Below are 17,220 nucleotides of genomic sequence, written 5' to 3'. Positions count from 1 at the left end.
GTTACTGTTTTTTCCCTGCATTTTGGTTACTTTATTAAAAGGTATATGCTTTAATGCCAATACACGGTGGTAGCTTGTTAGGTTGCTTCTGCCAACTGAAAATTAACCCTGATGCGTTCAAATATTAAAATATATCAGCCGTTTGAAAAAAACTGAAAAGTTATCTACAAAACCATGGTTTACACAAAGTAATTATAAGCTTTACTGGGGTTCTTTGGTTTAGTTTTTTAGTGCACATTTATCCATAAATATTCGCTATATGATGTTAAAGGTAATTCTGAATTGGTTCCAACCAGTCTGGTTGGCCACAGGCTACGCACACCACACGCTGAATATCTGCCTACAGCGCTTTGACGTTATCAGTCTCCTTACATTCACTGACTCACAAGGAAAATCCAAAACTCTACGTCAACTACCTTATCAGCTACCTTATCAGGTGCCTACTTAAGATTTTACTTGGGCACAATATGGGCATTTTCTTCTGGACTCTTCACTCTCACCTGAACTTGCATGCGTTTCATTCCCTCTCTTTGACAATGACTTTGATCACTGAAGTTTTGGTATTTCACTTCAGTTGAAATAGATCATCCTTTCTATATGTTGCTTTCTTATAGTGTGATGTCACACTTCTTTCTTGACCACTGTCCTGCATGGCTGACAGACGCCCCCGCGCCGTCACTCTGCATGTGGACTTGAGGAGGGAGCTCTGTAGAACGTTACAAAAGCATGGTGCGGGCATCCTCTCTAGAAGCAGAGCAAGATGGAGCCGAGAGTGGGATAGGAATAAGGTTTGGGCATGGAAGCCCTCTCGTCTTTGCTACGGTGGGGGTGGGGCTGGGTGAACAGTAATGATCGTGGCTGATGATGGAGTCCTTCGGGAACCTTCGTGAAGGAAATAATTGAGCTGGGCTTCACAGAACAGGTGTGATGTAAACAGACGCGTGTTTGAGGTCAGGGATCATAAAGCTGATGTGTAGGAATGCAGGGATGGTGGCAAAGAGAATGGTCTTCGAGGCTGCGTGGGGTGCAGGGCTGGGTACTTGATAAAATGGGCTGAGAGGAGCCACTGCAGGTCTTTGGGCAGTACAGTGGCACAATCAGATCTGTTCTTTCTTTCTTTTTTTTTTTTTTTTAACATTTTATTAGGGGCTCATACAATTCTTATCACAATCCACACATACATCAATTGTATAAAGCACATCTGTACATTCTTTGCCCTCATCATTTTCAAAGCTTTTGCTCTCCAATTAAGCCCTTTGCATCAAGTCCGTCTGTTCTTAAGAAGGGGCAGGGCTGACGATGTTAAGACTCGCCAGGAAGCAGGGAGTTAATGATAAGAGACAGGGAAATCAGATGGAAAGGATGCATCAAATATTAACCTTTATGCAGTCCACTCACTGCCGCCCAGTTAATCCCAAGGCATTGGGGCCCTCTAGGCCTGACAACTGCCTCTTCCAGTTTCTGGAGCTGTAAATCTTTACAGGAGCAGGCAGCCTCATCTTTCCCCCCACAGAGCACCTGGTGGATTAGAACTTCTAACTTTGTGGTTAACAATCTAATGAGTAACCCACGGCACCACCAGGGCTCCTTCCTCTGTGTGATACTCTTCCAAAGGCAGAAGAGCACAGGCTTTGGGGCAAATATGGGTGATTTCAACTCATACTCCCTTCCCTTTTGCTTACATCTACAAGGCAGATGACATAGACAACCACGTAAGCAGAGTGGGGATACGTTCCAATGCTGCTAAGATGGGGGCATACTGTAAGTGTATACGGTAGTTGATGGTATTACTGCAGCTTTGAGAGATGGGATGGACACGGAGAGAAACGGGACACGTTGAGCATAGAAGGAGACGGCAATGGCAGAAGAGGCCCAGGAGGGCTTGGGGAGGAGGCCAAGGAGTTGATGTTTAAGTAGGGCTTCCTTGTGATAGTAAGAGGGGGAGCTGGGTTTTCAAAAGATCTGGTGAAGAGAAGGCAAAATGTGGGTGAGCGATTTGGACAGGATTACAAGAGACTGAGATGCAGCAGATAGAAATAGCTGGTGATATTTGCTCCTCAAAAGGGCTGGGGAAACAAGACTGAGGGGTGAGCTGAGTGGCAAGTGAGATGGAAGCAATAGGAGGTGGTGAAAAATATGGGCAGACTTGAACGTTGAGGTAATCTGTGCCAGTGATCTTACCTTCCTTGTAAACCACGAGGCCCTTCATGCATCCAGAGAGCGTGGGGTACTATTGAGGCTTGGGAAGTGAGGAAATCAGAAAAGGCTAAGACAGGCAGATTGGGGACTGGGATATCCAGCCAGTGCATGCTGAGTTAAAATTTTCCAGGCAGGCGTGAACCCCCACTGTAGAGCAGGCAGCAAAACCCACTGGCCTCGTTTGGGGCTGTTTTCCAGCAGAGCCTGACCTTTTTGAGGCTTTGGCTGCCCTTGTGTATAAGCCAGCATTGCTGCATCTGAATTTATATTGTTTGAATTTCTTCCAAGAGGGTCTGGCAGTCTATTTCCTCTTTCGTGAACTGTGTTCTTCTTGATATCTTGCTCTTTTCCAGATTATAGTGCATTTCCAATGTGTCAAAATCTCTCCAGCCAAGGAGACTGATTGAATGTGGGGCTGGCTGCCATTAGCGAGAGGAGCATTTACCATGTGGCTGAAGAGGGTATTTGCAAAATATGTTTACTTGTCCTGCGTTTTAGTGAAGGAGACTGGAGCTGGGCCCACACTAGGAGATTTTTGGCCTGATTTGATTTGGAATACTGCCTTACAGTCGGTCAGTGAGGAGTGGGAATTAGGATTGAAACAGAAAAAGTGAGTATTTAAGGTGAAAAACAGCCTCCCCTCCCTCATCTCACCAAACAGGGTTGACTTAAACTTGAACTACATGGACCCCAGGAGCCCTGGTGGCATGGTAGGTTAGGCTTCGGGTAATGGCAAGGTCAGCAGTCCGGATCCATCAGCTGCTCCTTGTATTTCAAGCCTCAGAAACCTACATAGGAAGTTCTACCCAGACAAAGTGGCCGTCAGCTTGGCCTGAGTTGGTTTGGCTACCCAGTCACAGAATGCTCTAGAGCAGCGGTTCTCCACCTGGGGGTCAAACGACCCTTTCAGAGGGGTCGCCCGATTCATAACAGTCGCAAAATGACAGTGATGAAGTGGCAAAGAAAATACTTTTATGGTTGGTGGGGGGGTGTTCACCATAACCTGAGGGATGGTAATGAAAGGGTGGCGGCAGGAGGAAGGCTGAGGACCACCACTCTAGAGTCTAGCGACCTCCTGGAGGGCAATGGAGCAGATGCTGGCACTTAGCCCTTCATGAGCCATGGTGACGATGACGAGTAACCACAGCGGCAAGCACTTCGGAGGCCCCTTTCTATGCTCTCTGCACCCACGATCCCTCCTGCTCAGAAGAGCCGCAGCCAAGCTCACCACCACCCAGTGAGGCCTGACCCACAGCCGCCGACGGCACAGAGGAGTCAACCGCATCCCCCAACACTTGGAGATAAACGTACTTTCCGAGGAGAAAGCTATTAAAAACAAAACTAGCCCCAGAGAATGTCATGGGTGACAGCAGCGATTCAAGCACAGGTCAGGCCATGTTCCTCCCAGGGCTGGCTCTGTGCAGCAGGGCCTGGCCCTCAGAGAAAGCAAGCCTCCCGGTTAACAGCGGTATATTCAGGTAACAATGAGTCTAATTAGTTGCCTTGATTTACATTTCGATTACTGCTGCTCACACGGGGTCTTAAAAGGAACCACATTATTATTTATTTTCTAACCCCACCTTATCTCTTTTTAATGCTGATTTTTTTATCCTGTTTTTATAATTCTTTTGATCACTTGGGCTTCCCCTGAGACGGTTTTCGCCTGTTCTCCCCAACTGGTCTTTTTGTTCTCTCTTACCAAGGTTTCAATCAATGTCTTCCACATGATGTTTATTTTGCCTTCCTTCGCGGTGCCCACAGAGGAAAACATGTCAGAAGGTTTTAGTGGCGGGATCACAGACTGCAGTCAGAGCGAATGTCCTGGGAGACCGCTTCCGTCTGAACCCATTGTGTTTCTAGGAAGACACTTCATGTAGAATGCTTTCTTTTGTTAACCTCGCTACCTGCGTTTTGTCTTGACTCATTTGAGGGGAAGAGCTCGTCTGTCATTAGCTGGGTGGCTCCGTGGCTTCGTGAATTCATTTCTAAATGTTGACTGCAATTCTTGACGTCCTTCCCTCCTTCTCTCCCTCCCTCTCCCCTCCTTTCTGCCGTCCTCCTTTTCCCTCCGTGGGCTGGCGGGAGTCAGACGGAGACATCTGGTTGAAAACACACGGTCAAGGCTCGCAAATACCTGTTCCGATCGTTAGGTCTTTGTCTTTCTTCCTTGTTTCAGGTTTGGTTAGTCACTCTAGCGACCCGCTCGGCTTCTCTTACTCTAGTTGCTAGCTTCCCAAATTGTCTTTTATTTATATTTCTAATGGCTTCTGACGAATGGCTTTATTCCTAAGCCCTTTCAACACTGCTTTTAAACCTTGACAATTTCCCACAGTTCCTGAAAGCTTAGGCCACGACGGATGGCTGGCTCTGGTTTGATGAATCCGAAGGCGACAGAGAAAAGCAAAACAGAAAGTATCATAAGAGCAGCTTCCCTTTTCCATGATCTAACTGATTAATGATTTTGATGTGATAAATAATTCTACTAGCAGTAGCTAGCCAACCACCAGCCTCTCTGCGGGAAAAGGATGAGGCTTTCTACTCCTATAAAGAGTTACAGTCTTGTTTTTGTGCATGTTATTATAGCTGCAGGTCTGTCTAAATAAGACAGGCTGGATGAACTATCTGGAGGAGAAAACAATGGGACCGACAGTTCCGGGGGACACGGGAGAGGGGAAGGTGGGGGGAAAGGTAGTGGTGCCAACAAACCAAGGGACAAGGGAACAACAAGTGATCCAAATCGGTGGTGAGGAGGGTTTGGGAGGTCTGGTAGGGCATGATCAAGGGTAATGTAACCAAGAGGAATTGCTGAAACCCAGGTAGGGACTGAGCATGATAGTGGGACAGGAGGAAAGTCAAAAGAAATAGTGGAAAGAGCTGGGAGGCAAAGGGCATTTATAGAGGTCTAGATAAAGACTTGCACATATGCAAACATATTTATATATGAGGATGGGGAGATAGATCAATGTGCATATATTTATAGGTTTAGTATTAATGTAGCAGAAGGACATTGGGCCTCTACTCAAGTACTCCCTCAATGAAAGAATACTTTCTTCCATTAAATTGGCATTCCATGATGCTCACTTTCCCAACGTAACCACCACTGAAGACAAAGTGGGTGAATAAGCAAATGTGATGAAGAAAGCTGATGGTGCCCGGCTATCAAAGGATATAGCATCTAGGGTCTTAAAGGCTTGAAGGTAAGCAAGCAGCCATCTAGCTCAGAAACAACAAAGCCCACATGGAAGAAGCACACCAGCCTGTGTGATCACGAGGTGCCGAAGGGATCAGTTATCAGGCATCAGAAAACAAAAATCATATCATTGTGTGCTCACTCCATGATTCATTCGATTGCTGAAGGCAAATGGGTGCATAAGCAAATGTGGGGAAGAAAGCTGATGGTGGCCGGCTATCAAAAGATATAGTGCCTGCGGTCTTAAAGGCTTGAAGGTAAACAAGCGGCCATCTAGCTCAGAAGCAACAAAGGCCACATGGAAGAAGCACACTTACAGGTGCGATCACGAGGTGTCGAAAGGATCAGGTACCATCAGAACAGAAAATCTTACCATAGTGAATGAGGGGGAGAGTGCAGAGTGGAGACCCAAAGCCCACTTGTAGACCACTGGAGATCCCCTTACAGAGGGTCTCACGGAGGAGACGAGCCAGACAGGGTGCCATGTAGCAATGATGAAAAATACAACTTTCCTCTAGTTCCTAAATGCTCCCCCCGCCCTCACTATCATGATCCCAATTCTACCTTGCAAGTCTGGTTAGACCAGAGGATGTACACTGGTATCCAGGGCAGATGATCCCTTCAGGACCAATGATGTGAGTGGCAATACTAGGAGGGTAGAGGGAGGATGGGTTGGAAAGGGGGAACCGATTACAAGGATCTACATGTGACCTCCTCCCAGGGGTACAGACAACAGAAAAGAGGGTAAAGGGAGATGTCAGACGGGGCAAGATATGACAAAATAATAATTTATAACTTATCAAGGGTTCATGAGGGAGAGGGGAATGGGGAGGGAGGGGAAAACATGAGGAGCTGATGCCAGGGGCTTAGGTGGAGAGCAAATGTTTTGAGAATGATGAGGGCAATTAATGTACAAATGTGCTTTCCACAATTGATGTATGTATGGCTTGTGATCAGAGTTGTATGAGCCCCTAATAAAACGATTAAAAAAAAAAGAGTTACAGTCCTAGAAATCCACAGGGGCCATTCTCCCTTATCTTATAGGGTCCTATGTGTCAGAATCAACTCAATGACAGTGAGTTTGTTTGTTTTAGAGGCAAGCATTCACTGGGCACCTGCTAGGTAGTTTGCTAAGACTTTTTAATTTTCTAAACAACCTTAAGAGCCCGGCTAACTGCAAGGTTGCCAGTTCAAATCCACCAGCCTCTCAGAGAGGGAAAGAGGAAGCTGTTTGTTCCTGTAAAGGTTTGCACTCTCAGAAATCCTTGAGTTGTACTCTGTCCTCACAGGGGCACCACGAGTCAGAATCAACTTGATGGCAGGATCTTATAAAACAGATACTACTACTGTCATTATTTCATCCGAAGGGAAGCTGACAAAAGTGACTACGTTACTGAACAGAATTCAAACCCAAGTCTGTTGGACAGCCGAGTAGGACCTTTTAAGCCTGACATTATTTTGCGGAGAGATACATAAGAACACAGAATGATAACTCTCAAATCTATTTTTAATACTGAGAGTAGAAGAGACGCTGGCATGGTAGTAATGACATCCAGGTCAGCACCTCTAAGAAATGTTAGCCAGCTAAGCAGAGCGTTGTGGGGAAGATGAGTTTTCCAGGCTGGGTCTCTGTGGACTGGATGCTACATGCCCACCATCAGTGTGGAGTTGCACGCTGCACAAAAGACAAACAGAGACTTTCCATCCTTTGATATCCAGAAGAGTTGTAGAGTTCCTGAACTGGTCAGGAAAATCTACGAGAAGCACCAGCCAAATTTCACAAACTACAAGTTAGGCAGGAGCAAAAATAAATAAATGAATTAAGTTAAAAAAAAGAAAATCAAACTCAACGGACAATAAGCCAAGAGTGCCGTAATTCAAACTCTTGGTAGCACCGGCAAATCTGGTATTAGGGGGTGGACTTTAGGTTAAATACTCTCTGGAAATGCTCCCACCCACACAGGTGTGAGTGATGGAACCATTACCTCCATGGAAAAAGCAGGAACATTGCTGTCCGATGGACGCAGAGTTGAATTCCAGATGAAGTACTCTGTCTCAGGAGCTGCGAGTCATTTTAGTGTGAGACGCGAGCGTGGAAACTGCCTTCTAAATTGTGTCTGATTAAAAAACCTCGACATTTTAACACACTTATTTGGGGCTTTACAGCCACCACCCTGAAGCCCACTCGACAGGCACCTCAGAGTCTGTTCAAGGCCAAGCATGGTGGACAGTGTGTCCGGGAAGTCGAAAAGCAACAGAACAAATCAGAGCATCTCAAAGCCACAGCTCTTTATGCAAGTCCAGCCTGCTCCCTGATGAAGATGCGCTAATTTCCTTCAAGGAGCCGTGACACCCCTCACCCAACCCCCCTTTCAATGATCCCCGAGCGGCCCGTTTGTGCTCCGCCTAGTCCAGGAATTCTGTCGGGGTAGCTCCAGCCTCGTCTGGTGGGATGAGTCAACCAGATTATTACTTCGGCCGGAAGGCCCTGCGCACACACTAGAACTGGGAAGCAGACAGCGTCCCCCAGCTGCCACAAGGAAAACAAAACAGGAACCCCAAACAAAAAGAACTTTAAAATAGCTCCCATTCTCAGTCTTACTCAATGAAGTCACACTTTCTCTGTGACTTTAATAGCTCCAGGCTTTTCTCTGGCTTCATAAATCACAGCCACAGCTTGGGGAAATGATTCGAATTATACTGATCAATACGTTTTTATTGACTGTTTGCAATCAGCCTAGTGCTCTACCAAGTGCCGTTAGACCCAAGTGCCCGACGTGGGGCCGGAGCCCATCCATTGCTCCTATGCTGCCTCAAGCCGCCCACACGCTTGCACCCTTCCCTCTGTCTCTTCTATGACCTGGCACCCAAGAGCCTTGCAGTCTCGGCTGAAGACGGCCTTCCCACCGCCCCGCCACTCTGGCCCCCTTGTTCTGTGTTGCTGGTTGTGTTTGTGCTTCCTCTCTCATCAGGACCCCCTCTCTCGGCCTCTGTCTCGGGGACACCCACATCAAATGCCATGGCTTTCAGGAAGCATGCGCTATCACTTACTTCGCACGTGACTCCTTCTTTGAAATGTGTGCAAGCCGACTCCCGGTACCACTCAGAGGGCATTTACTTATCGACGCACAGAGATAGCTGATCAAGTATCATGGGAACCGGCCCTAAGTTGCGATACCTACTGTGGTACTTCTTTCATACCAAAGGCTTAAGTGAATCTGTTAAATCAAAATATGGATGGAAGAAGTTGCCTTTACGGAGAGTAAAGATGAGCTAGCCATGAAGACCAGTGTACACATGGAGAACACCTGAGCCAGAGGGAGAGACGAGAGAGCCTGCGGCTCCCCTAGAGAGATGGAAGGCGTCCATCTCGCCTCCGGCTTAGCACAGGGATTCTAGTGGCAAATACAGGAGAGGAGTGGGCCCGTGCTTGGTCTCCAAGGTGACATTACAAAGAGGAGTCGGGGGTGGGGGTGGTGGTTAAAAAATCATGACAAATGGATGGCAACGACAATAGAATTTCCCCACAAAGCTTTTGAAGACTCCTTGTATTCTGAAGACACTGGATGACCACTGCGTATTATCTCTGAACGAGAGATCTAGTCTCAGAACACTGGGTCACTGGCAGCAGCGCTGAAGATGCACGGCATGTAGATGGGCTGAGAAATGGGGGACACTGGTGAGCTCCCCGATGCAGCAGAAAAGGGCCAAGAGTGCCGCAAGAGTCACAACGAGGACAGTGGTGGTACACACACACACACACACACACACACACACACGCACGCACACACACACACACATACAAGCTTGGAAGCTCAATCAAGAGATCTGAAAATTAATGATGCAAAGGAGCCTACTTAAGGGAACTACGAGGATGGTCAACTCTCACGGCCATCAAGTCGATGCTGACTCATAGCAACCCCGTAGGATAGGTCAGAACTGCCCCTGTGGCTTTCCGAGCGTGGCACTCTGTATGGGAATAGAAAGGCTCAGCTTTCCCCCAGAGAGGGGCTGATGGTTTCGAACTGATGACCTTGCAGTTATCAGTTCAAAGGGTAACCATGCGTAACGGAGGATATGATAGATTCATTAAAAATTAAAGAGATGAATGACATTTTTTGGGGGAAGAATATTAACTATCATGAATAGGTCATGGGTTGAATAGCTGAGGTCTGGTTAAGACATTCAAGTTAAGGGAATCTCAGAGGTCATGGGTTGAATAGCTGAGGTCTGGTTAAGACATTCAAGTTAAGGGAATCTCAGTGGTGAGTGAAAAGTGGAATTCAGCAAAAAATATTAGAGTCGGAAGTTTAGCTATCAACGTGGAAGATGATAGCTTGAGCCAGTAGCCAGCAAGAGGCTTCGGGAGCTCGGCAATTTGAGGATGACAAGAGGAAGACAGTGGTCCAGGGCCAAGGGAGAAAAAACTAGGATAGTTCTGTGGGATAGAAGCCAGGTAAAGCGCATCAGCACGCATTCAGGAAATAAACCAACAGCAGCAAGAGATCTGAAGTCACCTACCTTGTTGAAAAGACGAAGGTTAGAACCATAAAGCTCAGTTGAATAGAAAATACTGAAAGAAAAAACAAATCGAAATTAGCACTGTAAAAGCAGTATTTGTAGCACATCCTCACTGGACTGACGAGTTTGACCTGAAACTACGGGCACTCAGAAAGCATAACAAGCGCACAAACGAAACAGGCATGAGCGTTGAACTGAAAAGCTCATCTAAATTAGTGGGGCTCCGCCTGTCCTTGCTGAAGCCATCCACAGACACAATCCCTGGTTCCTACTGCTGGGGGGGGTGGGGAGTCTAAGCCTTCTTTGATTTAGTCATTTAATTTGTTCCATTTAGGAAAAGCTGGTTTATATTGTAAATATTTATAGTCAATGCCACAGCGTGTGATATACATTTTGAAATAACTTGTAATTTTAGGAACAACATATTCTCAGATCAAGTACTATTAACAAAATTGTCCTTGGTGTTGACAATAAAAAGACAACAAAAGGTTGGATTTTCAAACTCAGCAGTTACCTGCATCTCATAGTCCACTGCTTCTTGACAGATTGTTGTGGATATATTTTAATAGAAAACAAAGACGTGACTACTCACCTAACCGATACCACGAATGGTTATACTTATGCAAATAATAGCATCATTTATTATAAATCCTGTTTTTCATTCCCCTCAAAGGGCCAGATCAATATAAAGTTATAATCAAATAAGTGGGTAACAAAGAGCCCAATCGAACGCTCAAATCCGACAGCTATCAAGTTTCTCTGGTATCAACTGGGGCGACTCAGGCACCCAGGCAGCAGACATCACAAGTAAAGCAGATTAAGACCATCACCTTCTCACTGGCAATCTTTTCACCAAACAGTCACACGTGTGAAAGTTATTGGCTACATACATGACGAAGCTCCGTATTCTTTTCTAAACTCGTTGAGAGCATGTAGATCACTACGCATGGCTCTCCAGGAGACTGAGGACCAAGAAGCAGCTTCCATCCTGCGACTTACTTATGAACACGATGACAACCAGGCTGAACGTATCCAGGTCGATATTTGGGTTAGAGAACGTGTCACAGAAGGTTGTGTAGATGATCATGAGGAGCACACTGCTGCTGACGGCGCCAAAAGGAGGTTTCTTCCTCTCGAGCCAGTCCTTGATGTATCTCCGGACAATCTGGAACAGAGAGAGCAACAGGTTGCCTCTTTCCAGAGATGCAGGGAGCGGGATTGGGCATCACAAAGTGATTCTGACAGCTGAAAGTCATAAAGGGAAGGGAATGATTTGGGGGCTGGCCACCGTGGATTGCAAAGCTTCCCCGCCACCCTGCTCTCCTTCTGGGGATTTAACATGTGTAGTGCAACTTCCACCGGGTGTCCATAATGAGAGAAGATTTTCAACTGCATTCACATCCATCCTTAATCACGCCAAATGCTCTTTGCTAGCTGTCACCGAGATGTGCCCATTAAGCCTCCCCAAAGTTTATCTCCTCTGCTGATCCTAATGGATGTGTGTAATTATCACAGGTCCCCTTTGCCTCCACAGACAATGCCACGCACAACTTTGGGAATCTTAAAACTCTGACAGCTTTAAGAATTTCGAGACGGTAGATAATCGAAAGTGATCCATGGAACGTATTAATATTTAAAATGCTAGCAATGCACCAGAAGTTTTTAATTAAATTATAACTCATGCTTGAAAAGCAAAAGTGCATGTGTTGTGGGAGCTTAAATAATTCAAACTCTGAATATCTAGAGTTTTTGTGAATCCAAAAACAAATGCCATTTGCGTGCTATTAGAATTCCGGAATTAATACGAAAACACGCACAAACCTGCCCTAACTTTCCGACAAACGGATCAGGGGACTCTACATGGACACAGCAAGCCCTCTGTCTTGAGGTCAAACTCAAACAGCTAAAAACAGGACTGTCTGAACACTGGCAATAACTTTGGTTAACTTGCAACGGCTTTGCACTTTGGAAGGAGGCAGAAAGAGCCCTACCAGAAGGGCTCGAGTTGAAACATATTACATTTTGAGTCACTCATTATCCTGCATAATTGAACATGAGATTCACAACAGGCTGAATTACCACGATCCATTAACAATAATGAGGTCAGCGAACTACTCCTGACAAGGCTGATGGGGTTCTGGTGGCTTCAAAATACTCTGTCATTAAAAAAGGCTTAATTCATGATGGCGCATACCTTTGCGGGTAGGGGCCCAGGTGCCAAATAAGCTGCTCTCAATACAGCCTTCAACCAAATGGTTACCGGAGCGAGCGCCGCCATTCTTAAGGGCTCACTAAGAGAAGAAACAGGCTTGATGCGGAGTATTTCCGCAAACAGGTGACTGCTTGGAATAAGGGACGGGGGAGAGCCTGGAAGGTTGGCAGGGGTGCGATGAAGCAAGAGAGTGTTACCAAGGGAGTGGACAGTATGTTAATCGGTGGAAAAGTTCAACATTTAAAATAAAAGCAGATCTCACAATGAATGCCGCAGTTGGGTTTTTTCTCTCTCTCTCTCTCTTTCCCAGGCAAAAGTGATCCCAACTCATAGTCATTTATCTAGTGCTCTTTTTTTTAATTAACTGAAAATGAAGCTAGTTATAGAGAAATATAAGAAGTTCTGTATGAGAACACAACTTTTGGGTAGTAGGACTTACAAATGGGCAGATATGCCACCGTGGGTTGGTTGTTTATGTATTGCAAGGCTGTTGGGAGACTTTGTGGGGAAGGTCATTTCATTATGCATTGTTCTGTAGCATAAAGATAAAACAACTCACTAACCGCGGGCCAATTCCACCTCATAGAGAACAAGGTTATAGAACCAATTCCAACCTATAGAACAAGGTAGAACTGTGTCTGCAGGTTTCTGAGACTGTAACTCTTTATTGGTGGTTTTGAACTGCTGACCCAGCAGTTAGCAGCCCACTGCATAACCACTGTACCACCGGGGCTTCTAGCAGCATAAAGACAGTGGTTGCCGCCAAAATGTAATATGATGCCTCTAAGAAGTAAAATTAATGACGTTTACAAAGAATTATTAAAAATCTATGTTCTCTGATCTTATTTTAATATATAATACTTAAAACCCCAAAGTCCCCTTTGTAACAATAGATAGAATACATGCTTCATTCAAAAAATAGAAAGACCTTCCCCTTCTACTATCCCCCTGCTCCCACAATTAACAAGTAAAGATGGTGTGAGTGTATCTTGAAAGTAAAAATCATTTTAAAAAGAAATAGGATAATTTTATGAGCAAACTTGATTTATGAATAGTCTCGGTTCTTCATCAGCAAGGAATCAGCATCGCATACTCTCATAGCACACCTTTCAACAGAGGAACTACTGAGTCCAGAATCTTCCCAAGATAGTGTCCATCTGACCTGAGTGAAGGCCAAACGTGATGATGGGACAAGAAGAAGGTAAAAGGAAATAGAGGAAAGAACTAGGAGGCAAAGGACATTTATAGGGGTCTAAATACAGGCATGAACATATGTAAATATATCTATATATAATGAAAGGGAAATAGATCTATGCACATATATTTATGCGTTAAGTATTAAGGTAGCAGACGTACATTGGGCCTCTACTCAAGTACTCCCTCAACGCAAGAACACTTTGTTCTATAACCCAGCATTCTGTGATGCTCACCTTCCCGACAAGATCACTGAAGACAAAATGGGGACATAAGCCAATGTGGTGAAGAAAGCTGAGAGTATCCGGCTATCAAAAGATAATGACATCTGGGGTCTTAAAGGCTTGAAGATAAACAAGTGACCGTCTAGCCTAGAAGCAACAAAGCCCACATGGAAGAAGCACACCAGCCTTGTGTGCTCATACGGTGTCGATGGGATCAGGTAACAGGCAGGCATCAAAGACCCAGACAAAAAAAATCGCATTGATGTGAATTAGGGGGAGGGTGGATGGAAGCTTAAAGACCATCTGTAGACAATTTGACAACCCTTCACTGAAGGGTCACAAGGAAGAGATAAGCCAGTCAGTGTGCAGTATAGCACCTATGAAACATACAACTTTCCTTTAGTTCTTCAATCCTTCCTCCCCCCGACTATCATGACCCCAATTCTACCTTCCAAATCCAGCTAGACCAGAGCATGTACACTGGCACAGATAAGAGCTTGAAACACAGGGGAACCAGGACAGATAAACCCCTCAGGACTAGTAATGAGAGTAGCGATACCAGGAGGGGAAGGAAAAGGTGGGGGGAGAAAGGGGGAACCAATCACAATGATCTACATATAACCCTCTTCCAGGGGCACGGACAACAGAAAAGTGGGTAAAGGGAGAGAGTGGTCGGTATATGACATGAAAAAGTAATAATTAATAAATTATCAAGGGTTCATGAGGGAGGGAGGGTGGGGGAAGAGAGAAATGAGCTGATACCAAGGGCTCAAGTAGAAAGGCAATGTTTTGAAAATGATGATGGCAACATACGGATAAATGTGCTTGACACGATGGATGTATGGATTGTAATAAGAGCTATAAGAGCCCCCAATAAAATGATTAATAATAATAATAAATAAATTGGAACAAGGAAAAAAAGAAAGAAAAGTGCCTATATACTAATACATTAATGCTGGACCCTTAATTATTATTTAACAAAAAGAAGAAGAAAAACAATTATAAAAAGTTGGGAAGTAGACAAAGATTCCCAAGTAAAGCAGTAGCTTGAGGGTAAACCAAGTTGTCTTTCATCTGTTTTAGTTTTAGAGTGGTATTTTTCTGGGTTTTCTAAGGAAAGTCTTTTCTACCTTGCCAGGTTCCATGGAATGTTACTATCTGCTCTTAAAATTAAGTTCACAAAACATCTGCTAAAATGTTAAAAATGCTTTACAAAACACCAGGCGAAGTAATATTGACATGCTTCAAAGGTGTGCCTTGGATAAAAACAGTGAGACACCTCATCTTTCTTAGTCCAGCCACTTACATTTTTGACACTATCATTCTCCATTTGTCAAGAATCTAGGTCGCCTCAAAACTTTCTTTTCAAACTTTCTTCCTGAAGAAATATTTAATAGCCTCATAGGAAGCAACATGTTCCTAGATATGGGGCAACCCAACCCAATATAGATACCTAAGAATTCTCTCCTGGAAAAAGAAGAGTCAAAATGAAAGTGGTAGGGAAAAGGCCTTCTGGAGAAATAGCTATCACATCTGTCTTCAGAACTGACATTAATCCATTTTCCCTCAATAACTCAGAAATAATTTGGCATTCTCGGTTAAGTTGCTAATCCTCAGTAACATTCCTGTTTCCTGTGGAGCGGGTGGGGTGGGGGTGGGGGCAGAAAGGGGAAAGAAACCCTCCACAGGAACTTCTGGTCTGTTGTCTCACCTTCAACATACTTATTCTCTTTATTTGAAGGTAAGTACCTGGAGAAGTGAAAGGAAACTCTAAATGAGTATTTGTAAACTCAGTGACTCCTGGCTGCCCCTTTGAGAACCAAGCACAATGACGAGGAGCCGTGGTGTGGTGGTGGTTATGTGCCGGGTAGACACTTGAAACCACTAGCCACTTCGTGGGAGAAAGACGGGGCCTTCTATGCCTGTTCAAGAGGTAGTCTTAGAAACTGCAGGGATTGTTCCACCCTGCCCAATAGAGTCACGATGAGTTGGCATTGACTCGATGGCAGCGAGTTTGATGATACACCGAGAGAACTATGAAGTAATAGCCACCTGTCCTAATTATCTAGTGCTGCTCTGACAGACATATCTCAAGTGGTGGCTTTAACAGAGAGAGACTCATTTGATCACATCTGGAGGCGTTGTTCAAGTTCCAGTTCAGGGCACTGGTTCTAGGGAAGGCTTTCTCTTTCTGTTGGCTCTAGAGAAAGATATTCATGTGATGTGCATCTATTTTCCCTCATCTTTGCTTGCTCCTTTTATATCTTGCTTTATACCAAGATACACTCTATAGTAATCCTGCCTCATTAGCATAACAGAAAATGTTCCTAAATGAACATTTCATAACAGAAATGCTCCACAATTAGATTTTGTAATATATATTTGTGAGAGATACAATTCAATTGATAAAAAGCTACTAGTTTCATTTTCTGTATTTTTTAAGTCAGGGTATTTCACTGCTTTTTATATTCCACTCTGTCTTTACATTTATAAATTGAGTTTTGAGTGTCACTATATAATGGATACTTTTTCATGTTAAAATTTGATTTTGAAAATGTATTTCTCTTGCAGGTGGCTTAAAATTATTTTTTCAATTTTTATATTTTCTTGTATGGAATTCATATATCCTAAATGTGTTGTGTCTCTTAGTTAATATTCTGCTGAAATGTATAATTAGGAAAAAATTAAATACAATTTGTACAATACCTAAAATATATTTTATTGAATACTTAGTGGATTTGAATAATATTTAGAATTATTTATATTTTGCAAAACTACAAATAATAATTAAACAAGCACCTATTACCTAACCAACTTATCAACAATTTATTTTTTACTATTAATTCATTTCATCTTCATCAAAAAGATTGGACAGCTATTACCTTGATTTTTTTCTTTTAATAGCTGAAAAGTGAGACATGGAGAGCCAAAATAATTTTATATAAGCATCCAAAGGCTAATCAGGTAAGTGAGCAGAACATGGCATCTCTCCAGAGGGACCCACGTTCCAGAGCTGAAAAGGAGCAGTCTCTGGAGCCACCGTGTGCTGCTTTGAACCCTGGGTTCACTTCTTACTGTATTATCTTAAGCAGATTCCTTACCGTCCCTGTGTATTCGCTGTAAAATGGGTGTAAGAGAAGTAGTAGATGAATGAATCTTACTTTTATGCTCTAGAAAAAATTGTAAACGACTTCATATAAAATAATGAGAATTTTAAATGACATTTTCAGTGGCATTAATTACATTCATGTTGCATAACCAGCACACAATATATCCAGGACATTTCCATCATTCAGACACACACACGCGCGCGCGCGCACACACTTTAGAACCATCATCTTTGCATGGTAAATTAACACTATTCTTACCTCCAGGTCCCAATTAAAGGATATCTCTATTATTGTACTGTTTATCAGTATGCTTATTATAGAATGCAATAGCTACTTTTCTCTAAGAATAGTTCAAGTAATGATAATAGCTCATATCTAATATAATCTTATAGAATATCAACTGTACTAGCATTAATAACTCTAGTGGTAACTTTAGTTGAAGGCCATTTAATATGAAAGACTAATCTCAAACTGTGAGATAAATCACTAATGGAAAGACTAAAGAATGCATGAATGATAATGCACAATGATAATGTTCTGTTACGCTTTTTATTATTAATTTATAGAAAA

General features: G+C 43.8%; 1 protein-coding gene across 1 annotated transcript in view; it reads right to left on the bottom strand.

Annotated features, from left to right (window-relative positions):
* The window catches only part of SLC10A7 (solute carrier family 10 member 7), a 289,125-nt gene that overhangs the window by 37,185 nt on the left and 234,720 nt on the right, over positions 1 to 17,220 (bottom strand). Inside the window, exons 8-9 of the mRNA XM_075543721.1 lie at positions 10,910 to 11,075; positions 9,911 to 9,962 (exon numbers count right to left, since the gene is read on the bottom strand). Coding sequence (XP_075399836.1) covers positions 9,911 to 9,962; positions 10,910 to 11,075 — 218 coding nt within the window. The remainder of the gene's footprint in view (positions 1 to 9,910; positions 9,963 to 10,909; positions 11,076 to 17,220) is intronic.

The sequence above is a fragment of the Tenrec ecaudatus genome, chromosome 3, assembly GCF_050624435.1.
Source record: "Tenrec ecaudatus isolate mTenEca1 chromosome 3, mTenEca1.hap1, whole genome shotgun sequence".
NCBI classification, from domain to species: Eukaryota; Metazoa; Chordata; class Mammalia; order Afrosoricida; family Tenrecidae; genus Tenrec; species Tenrec ecaudatus.
Note: the sequence above shows the minus strand (reverse complement) of the source record. Positions and strands in the feature narration are given on the sequence as shown.